A 21468-nucleotide genomic window follows, 5' to 3' on the forward strand; every position below is an offset into this window, starting at 1 on the left:
CTGGCTCTGGTCTGTTTACTCACCAGATGGAGACCACATAAACACCAGAGTAACAATTCCCTTCAAGGTCATGGCTTCTCTCTCCTGGTAGATGAACCTGAAACAAGAGTCCCTTTCACCACACCCTTGATGCTGAGTATCTTGGACCTCCTCAAATGGAATCTGAAGATCATTTGCTGCTCTCTGCAGGAGCTCTTGATATTGCCTGGGGTCATCAGGCGGAGATGGGGAAGATGGAACAATTGCCTCATCTGGAGAGGATGATGACACATCTGTGGTACCTGTGGATCCAATTTGATTTTCTCTCCCTCATGCTCCAACGGAGCTGGCTGATGTAATGTAGGAGAGGGTCAGTGGGACTCATGAAAGGATCAGAGATGTCTAGCATAGGGATTCCATGGACCCCAACAGGGCCAGTATGAAGAGTTGGCTGGTTGGGGAACCCCTTGGCATAGGATACCATTGGTTCCTTGAACAGTTGTATCTGGGTGAATGACAGATCCCAGATATCCTTGAGTCTCTGTCTTAACTCATCCCTTACTTAGGGATGATGATTCATCTGGAGTTTCATCAGAAAAGAAAACGGGCTCTCGTTTAACCTGTAGAGTGGTCAGTACTGATGGGTGAAAGCTCTTGCCTACACACAGGAGAGAGGAGCATCCCTGTCTCCTCAAGGTTGATTCCTCCTCTGGTGTCAGAATGTCTCTCATGAGGGTTGGACCTGAAAGAAGAAGAGATTGAGGGTAGGGAAGGATGTTGTCCTTCAGAGACATGTAGGTTTTGGTTTGCTCTGTAGTACATAGTGTTCTGGTAGTTGGGCTTGATGGATCCAGCGGGTCCATGGTCATGGTGGATAATGAGTTGGGGATGGGTTGGTACTGACAGTCTAACTGGGAACTCTTAAGGTATGTATACACTGCAGTAAAACACCAATGGCTGGCCTGTGTCAGTTGACTCCGGCTCACAGGGCTTGGGCTACAGATCTATAAAATGGCAGTGTAGATGTTTGGGCTTGGGCTGGAGCCCAGGCTCTGGGACCCTTTCCTGTTGTGGAATCCCAGATCCTGGGCTCCAGCCTGATCTTGAATGTCTACACTGCAATTTTATAGCTCTGCAGCCTGAGCCCTGTGAGCCCAAGTCAGCGGACACAAGCCAGCCATAGGTGTTTTCTTGCAGTGTAGATATATTCTTTGATGGTGTTGGTGGGTGCTGATCAGTAAGCTTATGAACCGGAGCCATTGTCAGTACCAGCAGATCCTTTGTGCCTCGTGTTTGGAGGTTTTACACAAGTCTAAGCCCTTAGGACCTGTGCATGAGGACACATATGACTTGGACAGAGTCGGGGACAGATGCTTTTTTTTTTTTTTTTTTAGAGGCAGACCTGGCAGGGTCTCTCTTCTTGTGCTTGTGAGCGTGTCCCTTACTCTCATGAGAAGCCCTAGTTGATGACTCTTTGGGCTTAGCAGCTCTAGCTTCCGCTCCTGAGCTCATGCTCAAATGGCACTGCTTGTCGGTTGAAGCGGATATACACAAGCGTCTCCCTGACCAGAGGTCTAATGGACTTCTCCATAAAGTGCTTCCCAGTCAGATTGACCTTTAGTCCCTTGAGGTTTCATGGGGGGAAGGAGCAGGAGAAGCTGCACTTAGCAGAGACACGAGCTTCTCCCAGAGAATGCTGGTGTTCGTCACTCAAGGAGAAGGAGCAGAAGCAGGAGATATAGTTCTTAAACCCCAGGACTCTGAGATTAGTTTCTCCCAAAACTCTAACAATACTAAAAACTATGCATAATATCTTAACAGGTTCCGAAGAAGAAACACGGAGAAATCTGTGGACACATATGATTCTGACTAAGGCTACATGGCCATAAGAAGGAACTAGAGAGGCGTTGGTCCACATTGCCCGAGTTATACCCTAGGTTTGGAACACAAAGATGGCAACTGTGCAGGCGCAGACCAATGAACATTACTTGCTAGAAATCTATCACAGGTATATGGTACACATGCATACCACGTGTGGAATACACATAGGGATCAGGGCTTGAAAAAGACTACACGTACACTAGCCCTTCTACAAAGACCAGTAATTGTAATCTGTGTACATAAAATCTGTAACTGTGTGCACAATTCAAGAGCATCAATCATGACACATTTGCTCTGCAATGGCAACATTTCACTCTATAAATTCCACACTTTATGTTCATGTGCATTTTACAGTGCTATCCAGCTTGTGCACATGGAATACTTGGTTTCTAACATTTATACAGCTCTTAAAATAGAAAGTGCTAAAAATGTGTCAGCATTATCTTTACCACATACCAACCCTAACCCACCTTAACTCAGGCACAAACACTGACAATATTTTTAATCTTAAACTTAAAACAAACATAAGCCTTACCAGTAACCCGAGCTGTAAGTGAAACCCTAACTCCAATCATAACTGCAAACCAAGCACTTATCTTTAACCATTACGCCTACACACGTTTATGGTCAGGCACACTGTAAGTCAAGGCATGACAGAACATTGTAAGGTGGGAACAAGCTAGAGTGAAGCCAAGAGTCTTGCTTGGCTTCAAAAGCCAAAGCGTGAGCAGAGACTCAGTCATCTGACAAAACATGCCTAAACCCAAACATTGGACACAAAAAAGAAGCACGGAGGAAACACATATTTAGTGTCTGACATTGATTTAAATAGAAGAGATGTCTTATTCTAGTTTCTTTTTATACATTATGCCACAGTTTCAGAAGACTGTTACTAACACATATTCCAGCATTAACAAGTTTTTGGTTGGCAATACTGTGCCACGTTTTTTACCCACAACATCAATGAAAAGAACAGTTGTTTTGTGCATCTTTTTTATGCTGAAATTGGTAGTCGTTCATTACACTGGTGTTAGCTTTGATTGGTTTTAGAATTAACGCTACTCCAAATTTGGTTTTAAAATAAAACTTAGAAAACGTAGTTCTGCATTCAAATTTTCCAGATAATGGTCTTCTCCCATATCCTGAGAAGCATTATAATGATGAAGTATAAAATAGGATACTTCAAACTGTTGCTAAAGGGGTCAGGAAGGATTTCCCCCCTCAGTTAATAGATAAATAATTCTTTTGACTCACATAGCACTTTTCAGCCATTGATCCCAGAATGCTTCACACTGGTGGAAACAACGAGGCGTCCTTGTGGCACCTTAGAGACTAACAAATTTATTTGGGCATAAGCTTTCGTGGGCTAAAACCCACCTCATCAGATGCATGGAGTGGAAAATACAGTAGGGAGGTATAAATACACATCATATGAAAAGATGGGAGTTGCCTTACCAAGTGGGGGAGGGAGGTCAGTGCTAATGAGCCAGTTCAATTAAGGTGGAAGTGGGCTAGTCTCAATAGTTGACAAGAAGGGGTGGAAATCACTTTTGTAGTGCTAATGAGGCCAATGTAATCGAGGTGGCCCATTTCAAACAGTTGACAAGAAGATGTGAGTATCAGCGGGGGAAATTAGTTTTTGTAGTGACCCATCCACTCCCAGTCTTTAGTCAGGCCTAATTTGATGGTGTCCAGTTTGTAAATTAATTCCAGTTCTGCAGTTTCTCGTTGGAGTCTGTTTTTGAAGTTTTGTTGTTGTTGAAGAATTGTCACTTTTAAGTCTGTTATTGAGTGTCCAGGGAAGTGTTCTCCTACTGCTTTCTGAATGTTATAATTCTTGATGTCAGATTTGTGTCCATTTATTCTTTTGCGTAGAGACTGTCTGGTTTGGCCAATGTACAGGGCAGAGGGGCATTGCTGGCACATGATTGCATACCAATGTGATATATACCTCTCTGAAACCTGTCACACTGGTGGGTAAATATCCTTATCCCCATTTTACAGATGGGCTGACTAAGACAGAGAAAGTGATGGAGTTAGCTAAGATCACGAGTCAACACCAAAGTTGGGAATAGAACGCAGGTGTGGCACCTCATTAATGCCAGCCTTGTGCTCAATCCACTAATACTGCACCTGTCCCCAAATAGCACAGCGTTAAATTATGTAACTGTCTACTTTTTTCTTTTGCTAATCTTCCTCTGAACCACAAATGATTGGCTGGTTTTTGGCCTTGTGGACTGTCTGGTGGGCCAATCTGGAATCTTTTGCTATTAAAATGATGTTTGCTTTATCAAAGGTACAATAGTAAATACCAACAATTATTGGATAGCCATCCTCTTTTTTACAAGTGAAGGCCTAAAACAAACTGGATGATTTGGGCCCACAATCCAAAACAGCTGTGACATTTTGTGGCACCTTCACCTGCTTGAAAGAGGAGTTGGTCCTTTGTTTATGCATAGCCCTTCCTCCAATGTTGAGACTTCCCCACTACTCCAGAAATGTGTGATTATATTTGGAGATTCACATTCTTGATCAGTCTGGGGCTCATTTAAACTTAATCAGTCACCGTCAACAATATTATGAATATTCACTGTGCCTTATCTGTTGCAATTTAACTCATCAGCCCAGGGAGGGATGGAAGACAATTTCAGCATTCTTGAACTGGCTCAGATGGTAATTGCTTTTTTGCATCATCTCCAGTAGCTCTCAGTATTTGCTACACATAAGCACTAGCAGACAACTAGGACTAAAGAAAGAGAGAAGGACCAGGGTGGGAAGAGATTAAAAGAAACTGAAAGTAAATTTTCTACATTATGGTAGTTTAGCAATATTAGCAGAACTTGTAATGTCACTTAAAATATTAAAACAAAAACAGAAAATATGCACACCACCAGTATTAATTTCATGGCCAACCAATTCAGCTGAAAATCACTAGGTACTAAATAATGGAGGTACAAAAAGATCAAGTCAGTATCTCAGGCGATCTGTTTAAAACAATAATGCATTCGGTTAAATCAGCGCTGGCACTTGGCTTGATAACAGCAGATGTCTCTGTTTTGCAACTGTATCAAATAGCAACATAATTCTAGCATGTTAAACAAATGGTACAAATCATTTATTCATTCCTAAATTTAATTTCTTTGCCTTTCTTTTTTTTAACTACTGGTAGGTATTATTTAATGCATTTATACTCGAGCCAAACGCTGACTTGAATGAGCCAGACTGTGGTTCGATGCCCACCCTGAAAAACCTCCTTTCCCTCTCCTGCCCCCCAATATACTACCAATTGGGAATAAATATCTGTATACTACACAACACTATCTATTTGCTAGGGATGCAGGGGAAGAATGAGGACTTTTAAGTGGAGAGGGATGGGGATATGCTGCTGTGGTGTCTACTATCCACTGACCAGTCTGTTCTTTTTATTGCTTGATACAGCCGAATAGTTGTGATTGTAAATGTAGATGGAAATTTTCAAAGGCACAAAGAGCAGATAGGTGGCCAAATCCCATTTGTGCCCTTGAAAAAAATCTCCCCCTTCATTATTGTCAGAGTGCCTACAATCCGAGAATAGGCATTCTTCTCTCTATATTTTATATCAGAACAAACATATAACTTCAACTCTTCCCATAGATCCCTTCATTAAGATTAGGCCTTATTTCAGCCTTAAGGTTGCTGAACGGTGTGGAAAAAAAATAATGGAGAAAACGAGGCTAAGACTGAATTTTTCTCCATATTCAGTTTGGGAACTTACTAGTACCTCATATAATAAAATACACCGCATTTTTCTTTCGTTACTGGTAAATATGTAAGACACATTTAAGTGTTACTTTTCAAAAGAGATCTGAATTACTTTTGATGCTTTCCTGGGATGTTTTTTATACACGCTTCAAATTCAATCTGTTCCATAGAAGTTTAACAAACAATTAACAAACTTGATCCTCCAGCTGTTTTTGGAGTCTAAATGCCATCCTCCTCCTGAATTCAATAAAGATCCACCAGAAATAAAAATATTAAACAAATCACAGTATGCTGCAGGAATCTCTTGCAAAGTTTTGGTCTGTGCCCAACAAGTTTTGTTATTTTCCATGTAAGCTTTTTTTCATTCCACATGTAGTAGTTTTATGTGAAACAATAGGACCTTTGCTTTAAAAAGCACTTATGTTACTAATAGTATCTAACACTTTATAGCATCAACATGCTTACAAACGTATACTGATTAATTAATCATCGCAATGTCTGGCCTCTCCCAAAGTGGTTAAATGTTAATACACCTATAAGGTAGTTTTAGCCCTCTGTGGTTGCAGTTCTACCCCCTTTGAGATCACTAATATTATTATTCCCATTTTACAGTTTGGGTAATTGAGGGAGCAGGATTAAGTGAGTTTTCTTAAGGCCACAGAGGAAATCAGTGCCAGAGCAGGGATGAAAAAGCAGAACTCTCTGGCTTGTAGTCTGGTACTTAGCAGCTAGTACTTTTAGTTCTGTGATTTTCTCAAGTTGAATGTTGCTTTAGCTGGGTGATATAGATGCCTAGCCCCAAACAAAGCCCTCTCGGACCTCATCTCAGCATCCTTAATGAAGGGAAGTGCTATTAGTCTCCATTTCTCTCTCGGGTATGGAGAGAATGTGGATCCCTGTAGACTGCACTTCAGGAAGGGGCCTTCAAAGTGGGGGCAGCCACTACACGTAGAAGATTGGCAGGGGAACTGGTCACCATTTTCCCAGGAGTGCAGATAATCTGCTTAGGCTCACCCTGGATAGTGAGCTCAGGCATGGTTTTTCTGGATATCTTAGCCAGAGACATTGGGAGGGCATCTGAGCCAGAATTATTTTTCTCGTGGTGATATCCAAAGCAACAAATAACATCTCTTTAAAGAAAAAGAATCGTTTTCTTTAGTGCTTCAGAGGAGTCTGGTGCTTTGTGGTAGGGCCTATCCACTCCTTCCATGGATTTGTTGCATCATGTACAATACAGATATTTTCAAGTTACTAAAATGATGAAATGACTATCAAGTGTCCAATTGCAAGTTTGTTTATGGTTTCTCTGTAAAAAATACAATGAAGAACAGACATTCTCTCTTCTTGACTCACTATCTCACTTTTCATGAGGCTTCTGTGTTGATTCCTAGTCTTCCTTAGCAATTTGCATTTCTCTTATATCTTGTGAGTGTTCTGTTTATTGTTCCTTTGCCTGTTTTTTGGCAGCTGTGGTGGGGATTGTGAAGGTTTTGTTGTCTATATACTTCCTTCCTGGCTTTCATTCTGACCCCTTTCATGGTGCATTGGAGATGTTTCCTGAATACCATTTTGGAGGGTCTTGGAATGTCAAGTTTGTGTTTGTAGAATACTTATGGGGAATGACGGCTGGTGGGGAGAGAGCAGGATGGGAATAGTGCTTCATCAATAGAGAAAATATGTTGTGATTTCTTACACAGGATCAACTGCAGGGACATCCAGTGGGGTTTCTAGTCTGTTTCCCTGCAACATTGTTGGAGTGATTTGATCATCCTAATACCATGGGTATCCAATGTAACTGCATATTTCTACTGAGGGTAATTCTACAATTTATTTTGGCAGCTTGTCCTGCTGTCTGACTGTTCCTATGGTTATAAAGATTTCCCTGCTGCTTTTTCAGTCAATTATTTCTTGTTTTGGTCTTCTTGACTAATAAGAATAATTGATCCCTGTTGTCTTTATAACACTGCTTTAGATTGTGATCTTAATTCCCCTTGGTTTTTGCTTTTAGCATTCTTGGCATTGTGCTACCTGGAACAGGTAGCTGAACACCCCATAAGGCCAACAGAAACCTATCTGACTTCACTGTATATTTTTTTATACTAGAAAAGGGTGAAGCAACTTTGTTACTGACCATAGCAAGGAGAGTGATGAGTTGGGAAGCTCATGTCTTAATATCAATAGTTAAAATCCAAATTAACAACTAAATCTACTTATGGCACTAGATTTTGGCTGCTTATGTGTGGACACATGGGTCGGGTTAGAGGGCACACGAAATAGTTTCTCCCCTTTCCTATATGCTCCTATAGCCAGAATCTTGGTGCTTGCAGTCAATAATTGCAGGAGGTAGGTGAGTATAGATACTAAACACCCCAAAGAGGGCAAGGCCTTCATGGCCAGGGTCTCATCTCCATTCCCGGCTGGAGGCCAGTGGTGGGGAGTGCTCAATGGACTCAGGAGTTAATGCCCATGTAGGTATTCTATTTGTCTCTATTCGTCACAGGCAGAAAGTTTCCAGAAGCCACTGCTGATTTGTTGTACCTCCATCCCCACCCTAAGGCACCTGTGGCTTTTAAAGCCACAGTGTAATCCCTCCCCCAATGTAAACTGAAACTTTGCAAATACATTTGCATTTAAAGTAATTTCATCTGTCCTTACCATGAAATCACTTGGAAAGTGTTTTCAGTCCACAGCCTGGCCCATTTGCCCTATGTGGCAGCAGCCATGTTAGATTCTTGCCCTTGAAGAAAGAATCCTTCCGCTCACATTGAATTTTAGGTACTCAGGAAGTACACGGATGGGACCAAGTAAATAACTAGCTAACTAATTGACTACAGATAGGTAAGTTCATTGGTGACAGTGGGAGATCTCTCAAAGGATTGTAGTGTAGGCAATGCCAGTGGAACTATTAGTGACAGTAAGGGTTGTATGCTTGAGCCCATACCTAATTAAGCCTCAGAATTATTTATTCATTTATTTGTATAGATACATTAAGAGCTATTGTAAAGTTTACATACTCCCCATCCAGTTGGCAGCAACTGAAGTTAGGGTTTCTGCATAAGTGGCTGATCAAGCCTTAAAGCATCAAGCTTTTTGACGCAATGCTGAAACAAATGTTAATGAAGCCTTTATGCCTGAAGCTGCTGACTAGCTGGACTCCACCTTTCCTTCAGTTTACAAATCATTATCTTTGTGCTGGCTTGCTCCCTACGGATCTGCAGCCAGAGGGGGTTCTCCACGTGCATATCTCCTACTTTCTGCTGGAAGGGGTAAGGGAATCCCTTATCTTGCCCCATGAGGGGAAGGGGGGGGAAGAAGGAATGTTGGGCCATGGAAAAGGGCTATGCCTTTCTTTGACTATGTTGCTGGTAACTGCCAGATGGCAGAATGAGAGGCATTCTACTCGGCCCACTTCCACGGGAGCTTTTCCAAGTTGCTGCCTCAGAGCTGGGATCTGAAGAAACAAGCTCAGGAGACAGTTTTGAAAGGGTAATTTTTAATAGTCATTTCAAAATCCCCACCACATATGGTTTTTGGGGTAGTGGAGGGGATTTTCTCAGCTGCTCCTGAAGAAAAGCTGTATAAAAAGGAAACCAATTACATGACTGAATTTTTTGATTCAAAGTTATGTGTTGATACAATATAGATACAGCTGTCAGACTCCATCAGTTTCCCTAATCATTGTGGAGGAGCTTAAAGTGCCATTGCCTGAATGGCTGGACACCGCTATTTGCGTGCTGGCCTGCCTTACAGACCGTAGTTTGTTAATTAGAGATTTAATAGGCCTGATTCTCCTCTCCTTTAAAATGCTGTATGTCACTGAAGATAAAGGACTTATACTAGTGCAAATATAAGAAGAATCAGGCCTAAAATTTTACAGGCACTCCAGTGTAACCTCAACTCAAAAATGGCTGCTATATGTTGATACAATATAGGTGCCATGTTGGTAGCAATGTCACACACAAAAGGAGAAGCCAGGGCTCCATTTCATCTCTGTCCCTTTTTACCCACTAAGAAAGATTGGGAGAGTATTAGGCATGCAGCCACCATTATTTGTCCACAGAAAGAAGATCCAGGGCATTCCTACATGATTGTATCAGGAGTAGGAGGTGAGGGGGGTGAAGAGAGACCTTATTCCTCTGTGCAACCATCCATGAGCAGGGCACAGTCTAACCATCATGAATTTGAAGAGTTGTCATATTTACAATTTAATTTTTGTTCCAATGGGATCTGTTTAGAAGCCAGTTTATTTTATTTGTTAAAATTGGAGACCCATTCAGTAGGTTGAGAGGTTGCTTTTTTTTTTTTTTTTTTTTTTAAAGAGCTTGTCAAAATTAGCAGCTGCCTAACAAAAAACAACATACTTTATTAACCCAAATACAAAGTAGTAGTAAAGGAGGGATTTTTGTTTCTACTTCTTGGAAATGTATATATGTTAGAATGGATATTACAGAAATAAGACATGATCACTTGTATGCAATCCAGTCTGATAGAATGCTTACTTTTCCTTAATCATTACCACTAGTTACTCCATTACAGAAGCATCAGGAAGTTACAGAAGAGTTAAGACACAAGAAAAAAATCCAAGAGTATCAAAAGTGAGTCTCTAATTTAAAGCGAGGTAATACTCTAGAGTATCTTTTAACCCTCTCCCTCTTTTTAATTAAGTATTTAAGATCTGAATCTAGACTGATGTCAATTTCTGCTTAAAGTCAGTGAAAACTGAGGGTGTTCAGCATGTCCAAGGCTCAGCTCCTTATGAATAAGCCCTGAGGAAGGATAAAATCTGCCTTCACTAGTGAAACAGAACTGAAACAAACAGTAGATGATACAAATGGCTTTTGCATTTTTAATTTCACACATAAAGCCTTGATAAAGAAGATATTGTGCTGAGAGTCAACAAGTAAAAGAAAGAGGAATGTATACATATCTTAAAACAAATATCGCTATAATAAATAGAGCTTGCTGGAACACTTGACAAAACACCATCAAAATCTGCTGTTTCATCAAAGCTAAAACATTTCACAGAGGTGTAAAGATTTTGATGTAGTTTTTGACAGCAAAAATTTTTGAGGTCGAAGGTGGATGTTCCAATTGATACCAGAGAGACGGGAATCTAAAATCTGACCTTTTCAATCCCAAATGGACATTCTGACACAATTTTGCTTCTCAACATTTTCAAATGATTTTGTTTTCATTCCAGTTTGGAACAAAAACAAATTCTGAAACCTTGGAAGTTGTCACAAAATGAAATTGTCATCCTCCCACTGATTCTAATTATAAATTAAATTGATGTATGTGCAAATATCATCCTAAGGGTTCAATCTTGCACCCACTAAAATCAGTGGCAACACTTGCATTAACTTCAAAAGGAGTAAGAGCTGACCCTGTACAATTCCTTATAGGTAGTACCCTATCTATTTCACTTCTAAGACCAGTTAACTTTAAATGAGTTGGCTGCTCTTATGTATACCACTGCCATCTACTGGCTAGAGTAAGACCTGCCTATGTATTTGTAATCATCGTTAGATTACGATCTCACTGTTATTGATTTATAGTGATGTAAAGGAGGTCAGAATCAGGCCGCAAGTTTCATGGGCTGGCCTATAAAGTTAGTTATACTATCCCCCATACTACTAACAGCTAATGGAGGTTTCACTGTGGCTCAGGAAGAGACTTGTGTTTTTGGAGCAGAAGGTTGAGAGTCTTGTTGCTGAATGTGCAGAGTGTAGCTGCATAATCATTATGTCAGTATGTGAGTGTGTGGGTGTGTTGTGGATTTTATTAACATGGATTTATAACATTGTCATGGCCAGGAAGGAAAAAAATTCAGCTAAAGGCAGCCCAGGTTTGTGCTGGCAGAGCTTTAGAGGTGGAAAATCCAACAGTGTGAGGCTGGGGGAAGAGGGAAGTAGCACCGGAGTGAAAAGCGACCACAGCTTCCCCTCTGGCTGAGGTCCCATTGAAATACAGCGCATCTCAAGAAAGAGATGTGGCCAAGGTGGTTAGAGATGCACGGATGCTGTGCATTGGAGGCCCCCAAGGAATTAAGTCTGCCTTCAGTCAGTGGAAAGTCTAAAAACAACACGGTAGAAGAATATCGCCTGCTCTCTTTCCCTCCAAGGGGATGGGCTGGCAGAGCAAAGTGCAATGTACACCTCCCTGCACCAGCTCTGGTGAATCCACACAAGGACAAGGAATGAATTCGCGGTTGGTGAAATAGGTGTGATTTAATTGCAGTCAGTGTTTTGTGCCTGTTTCTGTCAATGGTGAACTTGGCTCAAACACAATTTTAAAATGAAAAAGATTAAGGAGGAAAAAAAACTACAGAAAAGCATTATTTTTTTGTACACTATTTTAACTTTCCAGCTGAAATAACAGTGAAACAAATTGCCAATATCATCAATATTAGTATGAATCAGAATGAAAATGTGTTCACCAAATTTTCAGATTAGGAATAATACAAAATGCCTGTGATCCAGGAAAAGCAAGTTAGAGGAATCGAAACAGAAGTTCAATACAAGGAAGAACAGAAAACACAATCAACACAGAACACACAATCAACACTTATAGTCCTGGGCTAGTGCTAACTGTAATTATGAGAATTAGGTGGTGTAACAGTAATTCCTTATTTAAGAGAAAAGTAAAGGAAGTTCTTACCATAGCTTGAGTGAAACTGATTATAATCAGTTTCTTCATACAGACACTGACTAAAAAAATAAGATTAAAGCAAGGTGCTTAGTTTGTTGCAGAAACCCCCTCCCCCCCCCAACAAGTGTGTTATCTCAAAGTTTAATCTTTAACAGGTAACTTGGAGTAACTCCTGTTATTATACTAACAACGTGAAGAAGTCAAAGTCTGTACATCATGGCAAGTTTTAAGTATTTCAATTTAACAATGAGGTAGGAATGCTGGACTGAACTGGTCAATTCTGACACTCCCAATTTTCCCCCCCATAATTTTATATTTGCAAAACAAACAAACAACATTAAACCAAATAAAAAACTAACCCCAGCCCAACCAACCAAAAAACCCCTAAACAAAACAGGCAAGCAGACCAACCAAGAATGGCTCTACTTCTCCACATGCTGGAAATCTACATAGGGTATTCCTATGTCTGAAAAATGATACTAGTGTCATTCTCTTTGCACAAAACTGGGTATTGAGCAAAAGATTATTGTAGTAATCTGATTAGGTTTTAAATTCCTGAAACCAGGGCAAAAATTTAGTGTTAATTATGGCCAGATTTTGCCTCCTGTGTAAAATAAAATGCAACAAAAAACAACAAAATACACAGAAGGAACAAAGCTAAGTGAAAAATCTCTGCTGCCTTCAGGCCATAGGGTTTCTGTTGAATTGTCCCATGTAGTATGAGAGGTTTTGCAGATCCTGAGATCTGTGGGCCTACCCTGAGGATCTTCAAGCAACTGGAGAATTCTAGGTTCTCTCACAAGGGTTCTAACCCCTCTCTGCCCATTTGTGCTCCCTAAAAATCTGCAGAGGACTTATTGCAGAGAATTCATACAGAGAAGCTACCACAGGAACAGAGGGAGGGGACTTAGGTTTCACTCCCCTTCTTTTTGACAGATATTTGCTCCTTTGAATGTTTTTTCCACTCTTCATTTGTCCATTGCAAAAAACTGAGGTGTGATTTGGTCCTAGGTAGTAACTAGTTCATAAAATGAACTATTCTGTAGAGTTTCTTTGTATTATCTGTATTAAATGCAATTATTTTGGTCCTTCTTGCACCATTGATTTTCACTATTTCTCTCAAGATCAGAAATGAGGATGCTTTCTTCCACAGTTAGATATTCAGAGTTCATTTGTGAATAACATGGATTTCTGAACCATCGTACTCTATTGAAGAGACTGTTGTTCTTTTTGTACAGGCACCACAGAAATGTAGACATAGCAGCCACCATCACCAGGGTGACCATTACAGCTAGAGCTATGATCCCACTGTGTGATGCTAAAAGGAAAGAAGAAGCAGAAGAAAAGTTCTATAACAATGAAAGAAAGTAACGTCATAAAAATAGATGCAGAAAACATTTTAGCTTCAGTATTTCTGATAAAAATATACATGTATCACATAGTAGAATTTACCTTTTACTGTTTGCACTGTTGCAAAGAAATCTGAAACAGAATCCAGAGTTAGCATGAAAATTATTCAGACAACTTATAAAAGTTAACATACATGCTTTATTGTAAAGTTGCTACTTGTGGGGGACGGGACATACTTTATAACAATAATGGGCCCTCCCTGATTTAACTTTATTGATGTCAATGGGAGTTACAACAGACTGCGATAAATATGGCTTGATGCGTCATTTTAAATTCCTTCACTTACCAAAGTGCATGTGAGATAAGCACGGTCTAAATATGAAGGAGCTAAAGTTCAGGAATGCTCAGTTATGGTTTGATCTGCTTCTGCAGAAGTCACTGGATTTTTGCCATGGGTTTCAATGGAAGCAGGATTGGGCATCTACTGTGTGAGAGTTGTCAAGCTCTAATACTTTGAAGTCTTTTCTATTCGTACAGTGGAAAGATGGTCCCTTGGTTAAGGAATCAGCCTGGGAATAAGAAGATCTGAATTCTATTCCCGGTTCTCCCACAAATTTCCTGGGTGACTGTGGCCAAGTCCTTCTCTATAGGGGGGAAAATAACATTTACATACCTCTAGGGGAATTGTGGGGCTAATTTCATTAATATTTGTGAGACATACACTATACTACTGAGTGACATAGAAAAATTAGATCTTTGATTTCCACACTGCTACGGTTCTTATATAGATCCAGTGGATGACTGAAAGTTGTATCTAAGTATTTATGCATAGACTTTTCTATCTGCCACCTGCCTTATGAGCCAGTTGTTTCATGAGAAGAAGACTTAGAAGATTCTACTGCTTTCCCCAAAATATATTTGGCACAATTTAATGTTGGGGCACCTTTTTTTTTTCTGGGCACAAGAGAACCTTGCAAAATTATCACAAAACTTTACCATTCCCATCACATCAGCCTTGGTGATTATGAAAAAGGTAGTGATATTTACTCAAAAAAAAATAGAAATTCTCATCCTGGACAAGTAGGGGAGCACCACTACACAGGCCTGGTTTAAGACTAACTAGCAGGGCTAATGTTGATTTTAGTGGTTTTAGGTAGGCCTGCAAAATAATTTTTTCAATACACAAAATGTAATGATTCCTGTCCCCTGTGACTATAGAGTAGCACTATGTGTCAGGCCAGACTTGGTACTTCGGGGAGGGTCAGTCAGATAATTCTTTAGGATGCTCTATATTTCATTTAATTTCATTTCATGTAAAAAAGGAGAGGCAGAATCTCTTATTGTACAAATGGAGACTATTGTCTGAAGTTTCCAACACTCTAAAGTGTTTCAAAGAACAATTATTCAACTAAGCTAAGAGTTTGGGGGGTACTGGAGGCTTTTGTGCACACTCTGGTGAACGTTAGCACTTTACAATCTACTAAAGAAGTGGCATAAAGTAAGTAAGTAAAGTACTTGTAAAGTAATTATTAAATATCCCCATTTTATAGGAGGGAAGACAAAGACAGACAGGTTAAGTGACTTGATTATGGCCACAGTGGGAGTCAGAACTAGGATTAGAGTAAGGGAGCTTGCTTCTGTTCAGTCCACTATCCTAGGCTGTCTTTCACACTATTTAGCAAGCTGCCCTTGTGGCTGGAGGCCACATAGTCTGCTCAGCAGAGGAGCTGACTCAACAGTCTGGAAAGCAGCTACCACAGCTCTAGCACCATCAGTAGCAGTGCCCATTGTCCCCGCAACTACAAACTGGTCTGCATCCCCATCAAAATAAGGTGACCACAACTAAGGATTTTATGGGTCCTACAGGCTAAATCTGAATGGCATTAGGGAGGACCAGAAATAAAGAACGATCTTTAAGAAAAAAAAATCAGTGATAAAATTGCAACTTTTGAAGTTAGTTCACTTCTTCAAAGCTATATCCATCAATAAAAAGGGACAAAAAATATCTATAAAAAATGAAATATCCTTTATAGACTACCAAAATCAAGTGAGGCATGTGACTACAGGCTTCATGGATGCAAAGTCCAGTTGTGAAGAGGACTGCAGTCATATGGGAAACTGAAGGTGCAATGGCATTAAAGGCCATTAACTGAACATTTCAGATGAAGCCTAAAGCAAGGAAAAGGGGAAACCAGGGGCATATAAAACAATGTTATAAGGAGATGGTTACTCTCTTTCACATAAAACACATACCTGTATCCATTTTACATATAAATCCCTTTTTCTCTCTGCAGGGAGATAATTGCCATACTCCATCTGTGGACCTCAAAGCAACACAAAAATTCCCTTTGAGATGATCCAAGTCAGGCTCCCTGATGCCCCAGTTTGAATAATTTAAGGGAGAACCATCAATCCATGTTACTGTGTCATCTAAAGGCAAAAATATTTAAGCACCGTGAGGTCTGTGTAATTTGTGTTTAAATACTTGCTGAACAGGAAAGAATGAGGAGAGGACAACTAGATAGGGGGATTCTGAAGAGCCAACTCCCCCAAAATATGGGCAAAATTATCTTCTCTGACATGCACTGCTGGAGCTTCTTTTGTTCCCTCCATCTCCAATTGAGGAAAGCATTCCTATTCAGGAAACCACTTGCGTGTCTCCTGAATATGGATGGATGTTAGCACATTCTTGTGTGTTTTCCTAGATCAGAGCCTCAGAGAGGTAGCCTACCTGCCAGGAGCAGGCTGCATATGGGCCCAGCATTGAGAAACCTGTCTCTCACAGAAAAAACAGTGTCATCCATTATGAGCAGTTAAGGTGTAGGCAATGAAACTGGGTGTCTCTCTGCGCTGTGAAGTAGAGTGGTTGGGGATGTGAAGCAGGAGGGAATCTGCTCTGCAGTGACCATCCATCCTGCCCCGGAAAGGAATAAGGGTATTATCCTCCTGTGAGCCAGCCATTATAGTGGGACACAAGCCAGAATGTTCCAACCAAACGGTCACAGCTTTAATAGCTACAGAGATAGAACTTTGTATTTCAAGTGCACCCTAAACTGACAAAGACAGCTGAGATAAACAAGTTGAATATTCTGGTATGTGGTTGTCAACGCTAAACTAAGAAATGAAACTGGGGAGACGGTTGGGAGATGCACAGTTAATCTCCACGCCAGATTCCAGTATGGAGAAGGTGAGTAAAATGAGAGGAGAGATAGCTGTGGAGATGAGATTGGACATAGGAAGGACAGGAGGGACGGACACTAGGAGGCCCGCAACATATAGTGCTGCTAATGGGAGACGGGCTAAACGACATACATTAGGGTGTCTATACACCAATGCCAGAAGCCTAGGTAATAAAATGGAGGAATTGGAACTCCTGGTCCAAGAGCTGAAACCAGATATCGTAGGAATAACGGAAACGTGGTGGAATGACAGTCACGACTGGAACACAGGTATGGAGGGGTATGTGCTGTTTAGGAAAGACCGGAACAGAGGTAAAGGTGGGGGGGTGGCATTGTATGTCAATAGTGAAATAAACTGTAAAGAAATAATAGTAGATGGATTAGACAACTCAGAGTCCGTCTGGGCAATACTTACAATGGGTAATAGGACTTCTAGAGCCTCTCCGGGGATAGTGCTTGGAGTGTGCTATAGACCGCCGGGATCGACCCAGGATATGGATAAGGAACTATTTAATGTGCTTAGAGAAGTAATTAGCAATAGAAACTGTGTAATTATGGGGGACTTTAATTTCCCGGAAATAGATTGGGGAACAAACGCTAGTAGCAATAATAGGGCTCAGATGTTCCTAGATGTGCTTGATGATCAATTCCTCCATCAAGTGGTAGCTGAACCGACGAGGGGGGAGGCCATTTTAGATTTGATTCTGGTAAGTAGTGAGGACCTCGTTGAGGAAGTGGTAGTAGGGGACAATTTGGGCTCCAGTGATCATGAGCTAATTCGGTTTAAAATACAGGGAAGGAGTAACAGAATTAAGTCAAAGACTAGGGTTTATAATTTTAAAAAGGCCAATTTTAACAAATTAAGGGGACTGGTAAGGGAAGTGGATTGGGCAAACGTATTAATGGATTTAAAGGCAGAAGAAGCCTGGGATTACTTTAAGTTAAAGATGCATGAGCTGTCGGAGGCCTGTATTCCCAAAAAGGGAAAAAGATTACCAAGCAAGAGATTTAGACCGAGCTGGATGAGCGACCGACTCAAAGGGGCGATTAGGAAGAAACAGAAAGCGTACAAAGAGTGGAAGAGGGGAGGGATCAGTAAGGAAATGTACCAAAGTGAAGTCAGAGAATGTAGAGATAGAGTGAGAAAGGCCAAAGGCCGTGTAGAATTGGACCTAGCGAGGGGAATTAAAAGCAATAGTAAGAGGTTTTACAGCCACATAAACAGGAAGAAAGCAAAGAAAGAAGAAGTGGGACCGCTGAAGACTATTGCCGGAGAGGAGATTAAAGACAATCTAGGCATGGCGCAATATCTCAATGAATATTTTGCGTCGGTGTTTAATGAGGCCAATGAAGGGATTAGGGATACTAGCACCATTACAGAGGGGCGTTCGGGATGGGGGATTACCGTATCAGAGGTAGAAACAAAACTTGAACGCCTTAATGGGGCTAAGTCGGGAGGACCGGACGATCTTCATCCGAGAATATTGAAGGAATTGGCGCGGGAAATAGCGGGCCCGTTAGCGATAATATTTAATGAATCTGTAAACTCGGGGGTGGTCCCGTTAGACTGGAGAATAGCTAATGTGGTTCCTATTTTCAAAAAAGGGAAAAAAAGTGATCCGGGTAACTACAGGCCTGTTAGTTTAACATCTGTAGTGTGCAAGGTGTTAGAGAAAATTTTGAAGGAGAAATTAGTTGAGGACCTGGAGGGTAGTGGCAATTGCGATAATTTACAACATGGTTTTACGAAGGGCAGATCGTGCCAAACGAATCTGATCTCCTTCTTTGAGAAGGTAACGGATTTATTAGATAAGGGAAATGCGGTGGACCTAATATACCTGGATTTCAGTAAAGCGTTTGATACTGTACCCCATGAGGAATTATTGGTTAAACTAAAAAACATGGGGATCGATCTGAAAATCCAGAGATGGATAAGGAATTGGTTAATGGGGAGAATGCAGCGGGTCGTATTGAAGGGTGAACTGTCGGGTTGGAGGGAGGTTACCAGTGGAGTTCCCCAAGGTTCGGTTTTGGGACCCATTTTATTTAATCTATTTATAACTGACCTCGGAACCGATTGCAGGAGTAGGCTGGTAAAGTTTGCGGATGATACGAAGGTGGGAGGCGTTGTAAATTCAGAAGAGGATAGGGATATCCTGCAGGGAGACTTGAATGAGCTTGTGAATTGGAGTGTCAGAAATAGGATGAAATTTAATAGTGAAAAGTGTAAGGTGATGCATTTGGGGATGACCAATAACAATTTTAGTTACAAGATGGGGACGCATTGGTTAGAAGTAACGGAAGAGGAGAAGGACCTAGGGGTCCTTGTAGACCGCAGGATGACTATGAGTCGACAGTGTGACGTGGCGGTGAAAAAAGCCAATGCTGTCTTGGGATGCATTAGGCGAGGTATATCTAGTAGGGATAAGGAGGTCCTGCTTCCGTTGTACAAGGCGCTGGTGAGACCTCATTTGGAGTACTGTGTGCAGTTCTGGTCTCCCATGTTTAAAAAAGATGAACTCAAACTGGAACGGGTGCAGAGAAGGGCCACTAGGATGATCAGAGGAATGGAAAATCTGTCGTATGAAAGGAGACTAGAGGAGCTTGGGTTGTTTAGTCTGACCAAGCGAAGGCTGAGGGGTGATATGATTGCTATCTTTAAATATATTAGAGGGATTAATACAAGGGAGGGAGATGAATTATTCCAGCTTAGTACTAACGTGGATACGAGAACGAATGGATATAAACTGGCCGTGGGGAAGTTCAGGCTTGAAATTAGACGAAGGTTTCTGACCGTTAGAGGGGTGAAATATTGGAACGGCCTTCCGAGGGAAACGGTGGGGGCGAGGGACTTGTCTGGCTTTAAGATTAAGTTAGATAAATTTATGGAGGGAATGGTTTAATGGTAAAACATAGTTGTCAAGAAAAACCAAGCAATGGTAGGTAAATAGCATAATGGCTAAAAGGGGTCAGGATGGAGACTCTTGCCTATATGCTCGGGGTCTTACTGATCGCCATATTTGGGGTCGGGAAGGAATTTTCCTCCAGGGCAGATTGGCTGAGCCTCTGGAGGTTTTTCGCCTTCCTCCGCAGCATGGGGCAGGGATCTCTAGCAGGAGGGTCTCTGCCGATTGAAGTCACTAATAACAGGATTGGGGACTTCAGCAGCAGAGTCCAGGGAAGGGGCGGGGATGGTTTTATGGCCTGCAGCGTGCAGGGGGTCAGACCAGATGATCATAATGGTCCCTTCTGACCTTAAAGTCTATGAGTCTATGAGTCTATGAACTGTACCATCATATTAATGCAGTTAATCAAAGGCTGGCAACCTTTCAGCAATGGTATACCGAGGCTTCATGTATACACGAATTTAAGGCTTCGCATGCCGGTAATACATTTTAACATTTTTTAGAAGGTCTGTACCGAAAACATCCTCAATTCAGGGCAATAGGACCTTATGACACCCTACTCCAAGCTGTCATTCTCTGTCTTGTATGCAATCTCAGCAGCCCGGCAAGACTGAGCTGTCATGAAACTTAGCAGCCCAAGCAACACACTTGTTGCCCACCTCTTCTCAGGATAATGGATAAAATGATCAAACCTTAAAAGCTAACTGTAATTACATAGCAAAAAACAGTGTAATTACACTGTAATTATAAACTGCAATAAGAAAAGTCAGTGTTAGTACATTGTATTTTCCATATTTGGCTTCCAACAGAATATGTATTAAGAACACCAATGGGATGGTACGAAGTAAATCAAGCATCTAGTCAGCTTCTGATCATATGAATCAGTAGTAATGCATACTGAAAAGCAAAACCTTATTGTAATTACTATGTAACTGCATTGTAATACTTAGCCTTATTATAAAGTTTGACAAAAAATAACTAAGGATATATCTCACATTTAAAAAACCTACTTGCCCTAGAAGAGCAGAATTCTGCAAAGCTGCTGTACATACAAACACCTATCCATGTGGAAAAGAGAGCAGCAGGTAGTAGGATATGAAAAATATTTTCTTAAATGGCACCGCAAAACTGAGTGTTGAGTGATTTATGATTTATGATGGTTCTCTCTAAGTGAAACTCTCTCCTACCACACTGTTAGTTTATACAACTCATTTGCTTTGCATTTTATGAACTCATTTTTGCTGACTTCTCCCTCAAGATGGTGCCTGATCTTGTGTTTTGTTGTTATTTTTCTCTCTCTCTTTCTTTGGGAAACATCCCTTCTTCTGTGTTTGCTAGGCCTAATTCCAATTCTCCAGCTGGTGTGACTACATTGGAGTGACTCCTGATTTACATCAGCATAAATCAAGTCAGAGTCTTTTGTTCAGGGCATAACACCTGTAGAAGGAGTTACTCGTGTTGATGAGACAGTCTCCTAGAAAAATAATCCCGTTGGAAGTAATCCAGTTGAAAGAGGTTTTATGGCATATTTTAAAATACAATTTCTTGCTGACAACTGATGAATGTCTATGGGAGCTGCTCAGCTCGCCGCCTCTCTGGGGTTCCCGCTGCTGGCCCCTTGCCAGCCGGGGTCCCGCCGCTGGTCCCACTCAGCACCCACTGCTGGCCTGGGGGAAGGAACCCCAGACTGGCAGTGGGCTCTGACCACAGCTGGCAGGAGCCAGCAGCCGAAACCCCAGAGTGGCGGCGGGCTTTCCGCCAGCTCCTGCCAGCTGGGATCTCAG

The 21468-nt window shown here is 41.2% G+C and overlaps 1 protein-coding gene and 1 long non-coding RNA gene across 5 annotated transcripts in view; one reads left to right on the plus strand and one right to left on the minus strand.

The window, feature by feature from the left end:
- LOC103307515 (uncharacterized) overlaps positions 1-21468 on the plus strand; it is a 42940-nt gene that overhangs the window by 9512 nt on the left and 11960 nt on the right. The window lies entirely within an intron of this gene.
- Positions 11812-21468, minus strand: part of PLA2R1 (phospholipase A2 receptor 1) — a 94218-nt gene continuing 84561 nt past the window's right edge. For 3 of the 4 annotated variants that reach the window (XM_065560659.1, XM_005309420.5, XM_008178476.4), the window contains exons 28-30: positions 15853-16029; positions 13702-13731; positions 11812-13567 (exon numbers count right to left, since the gene is read on the minus strand). In XM_065560659.1, coding sequence (XP_065416731.1) covers positions 13317-13567; positions 13702-13731; positions 15853-16029 — 458 coding nt within the window. In that variant the 3' untranslated portion in view covers positions 11812-13316. Of the gene's footprint in view, positions 13568-13701; positions 13732-14027; positions 14244-15852; positions 16030-21468 lie in introns of those variants that run through there. The other variant, XM_065560660.1, reaches the window with a different exon arrangement.

This window comes from Chrysemys picta, chromosome 11 (genome assembly GCF_011386835.1).
Source record: "Chrysemys picta bellii isolate R12L10 chromosome 11, ASM1138683v2, whole genome shotgun sequence".
In the NCBI taxonomy this organism is placed as follows: Eukaryota; Metazoa; Chordata; order Testudines; family Emydidae; genus Chrysemys; species Chrysemys picta.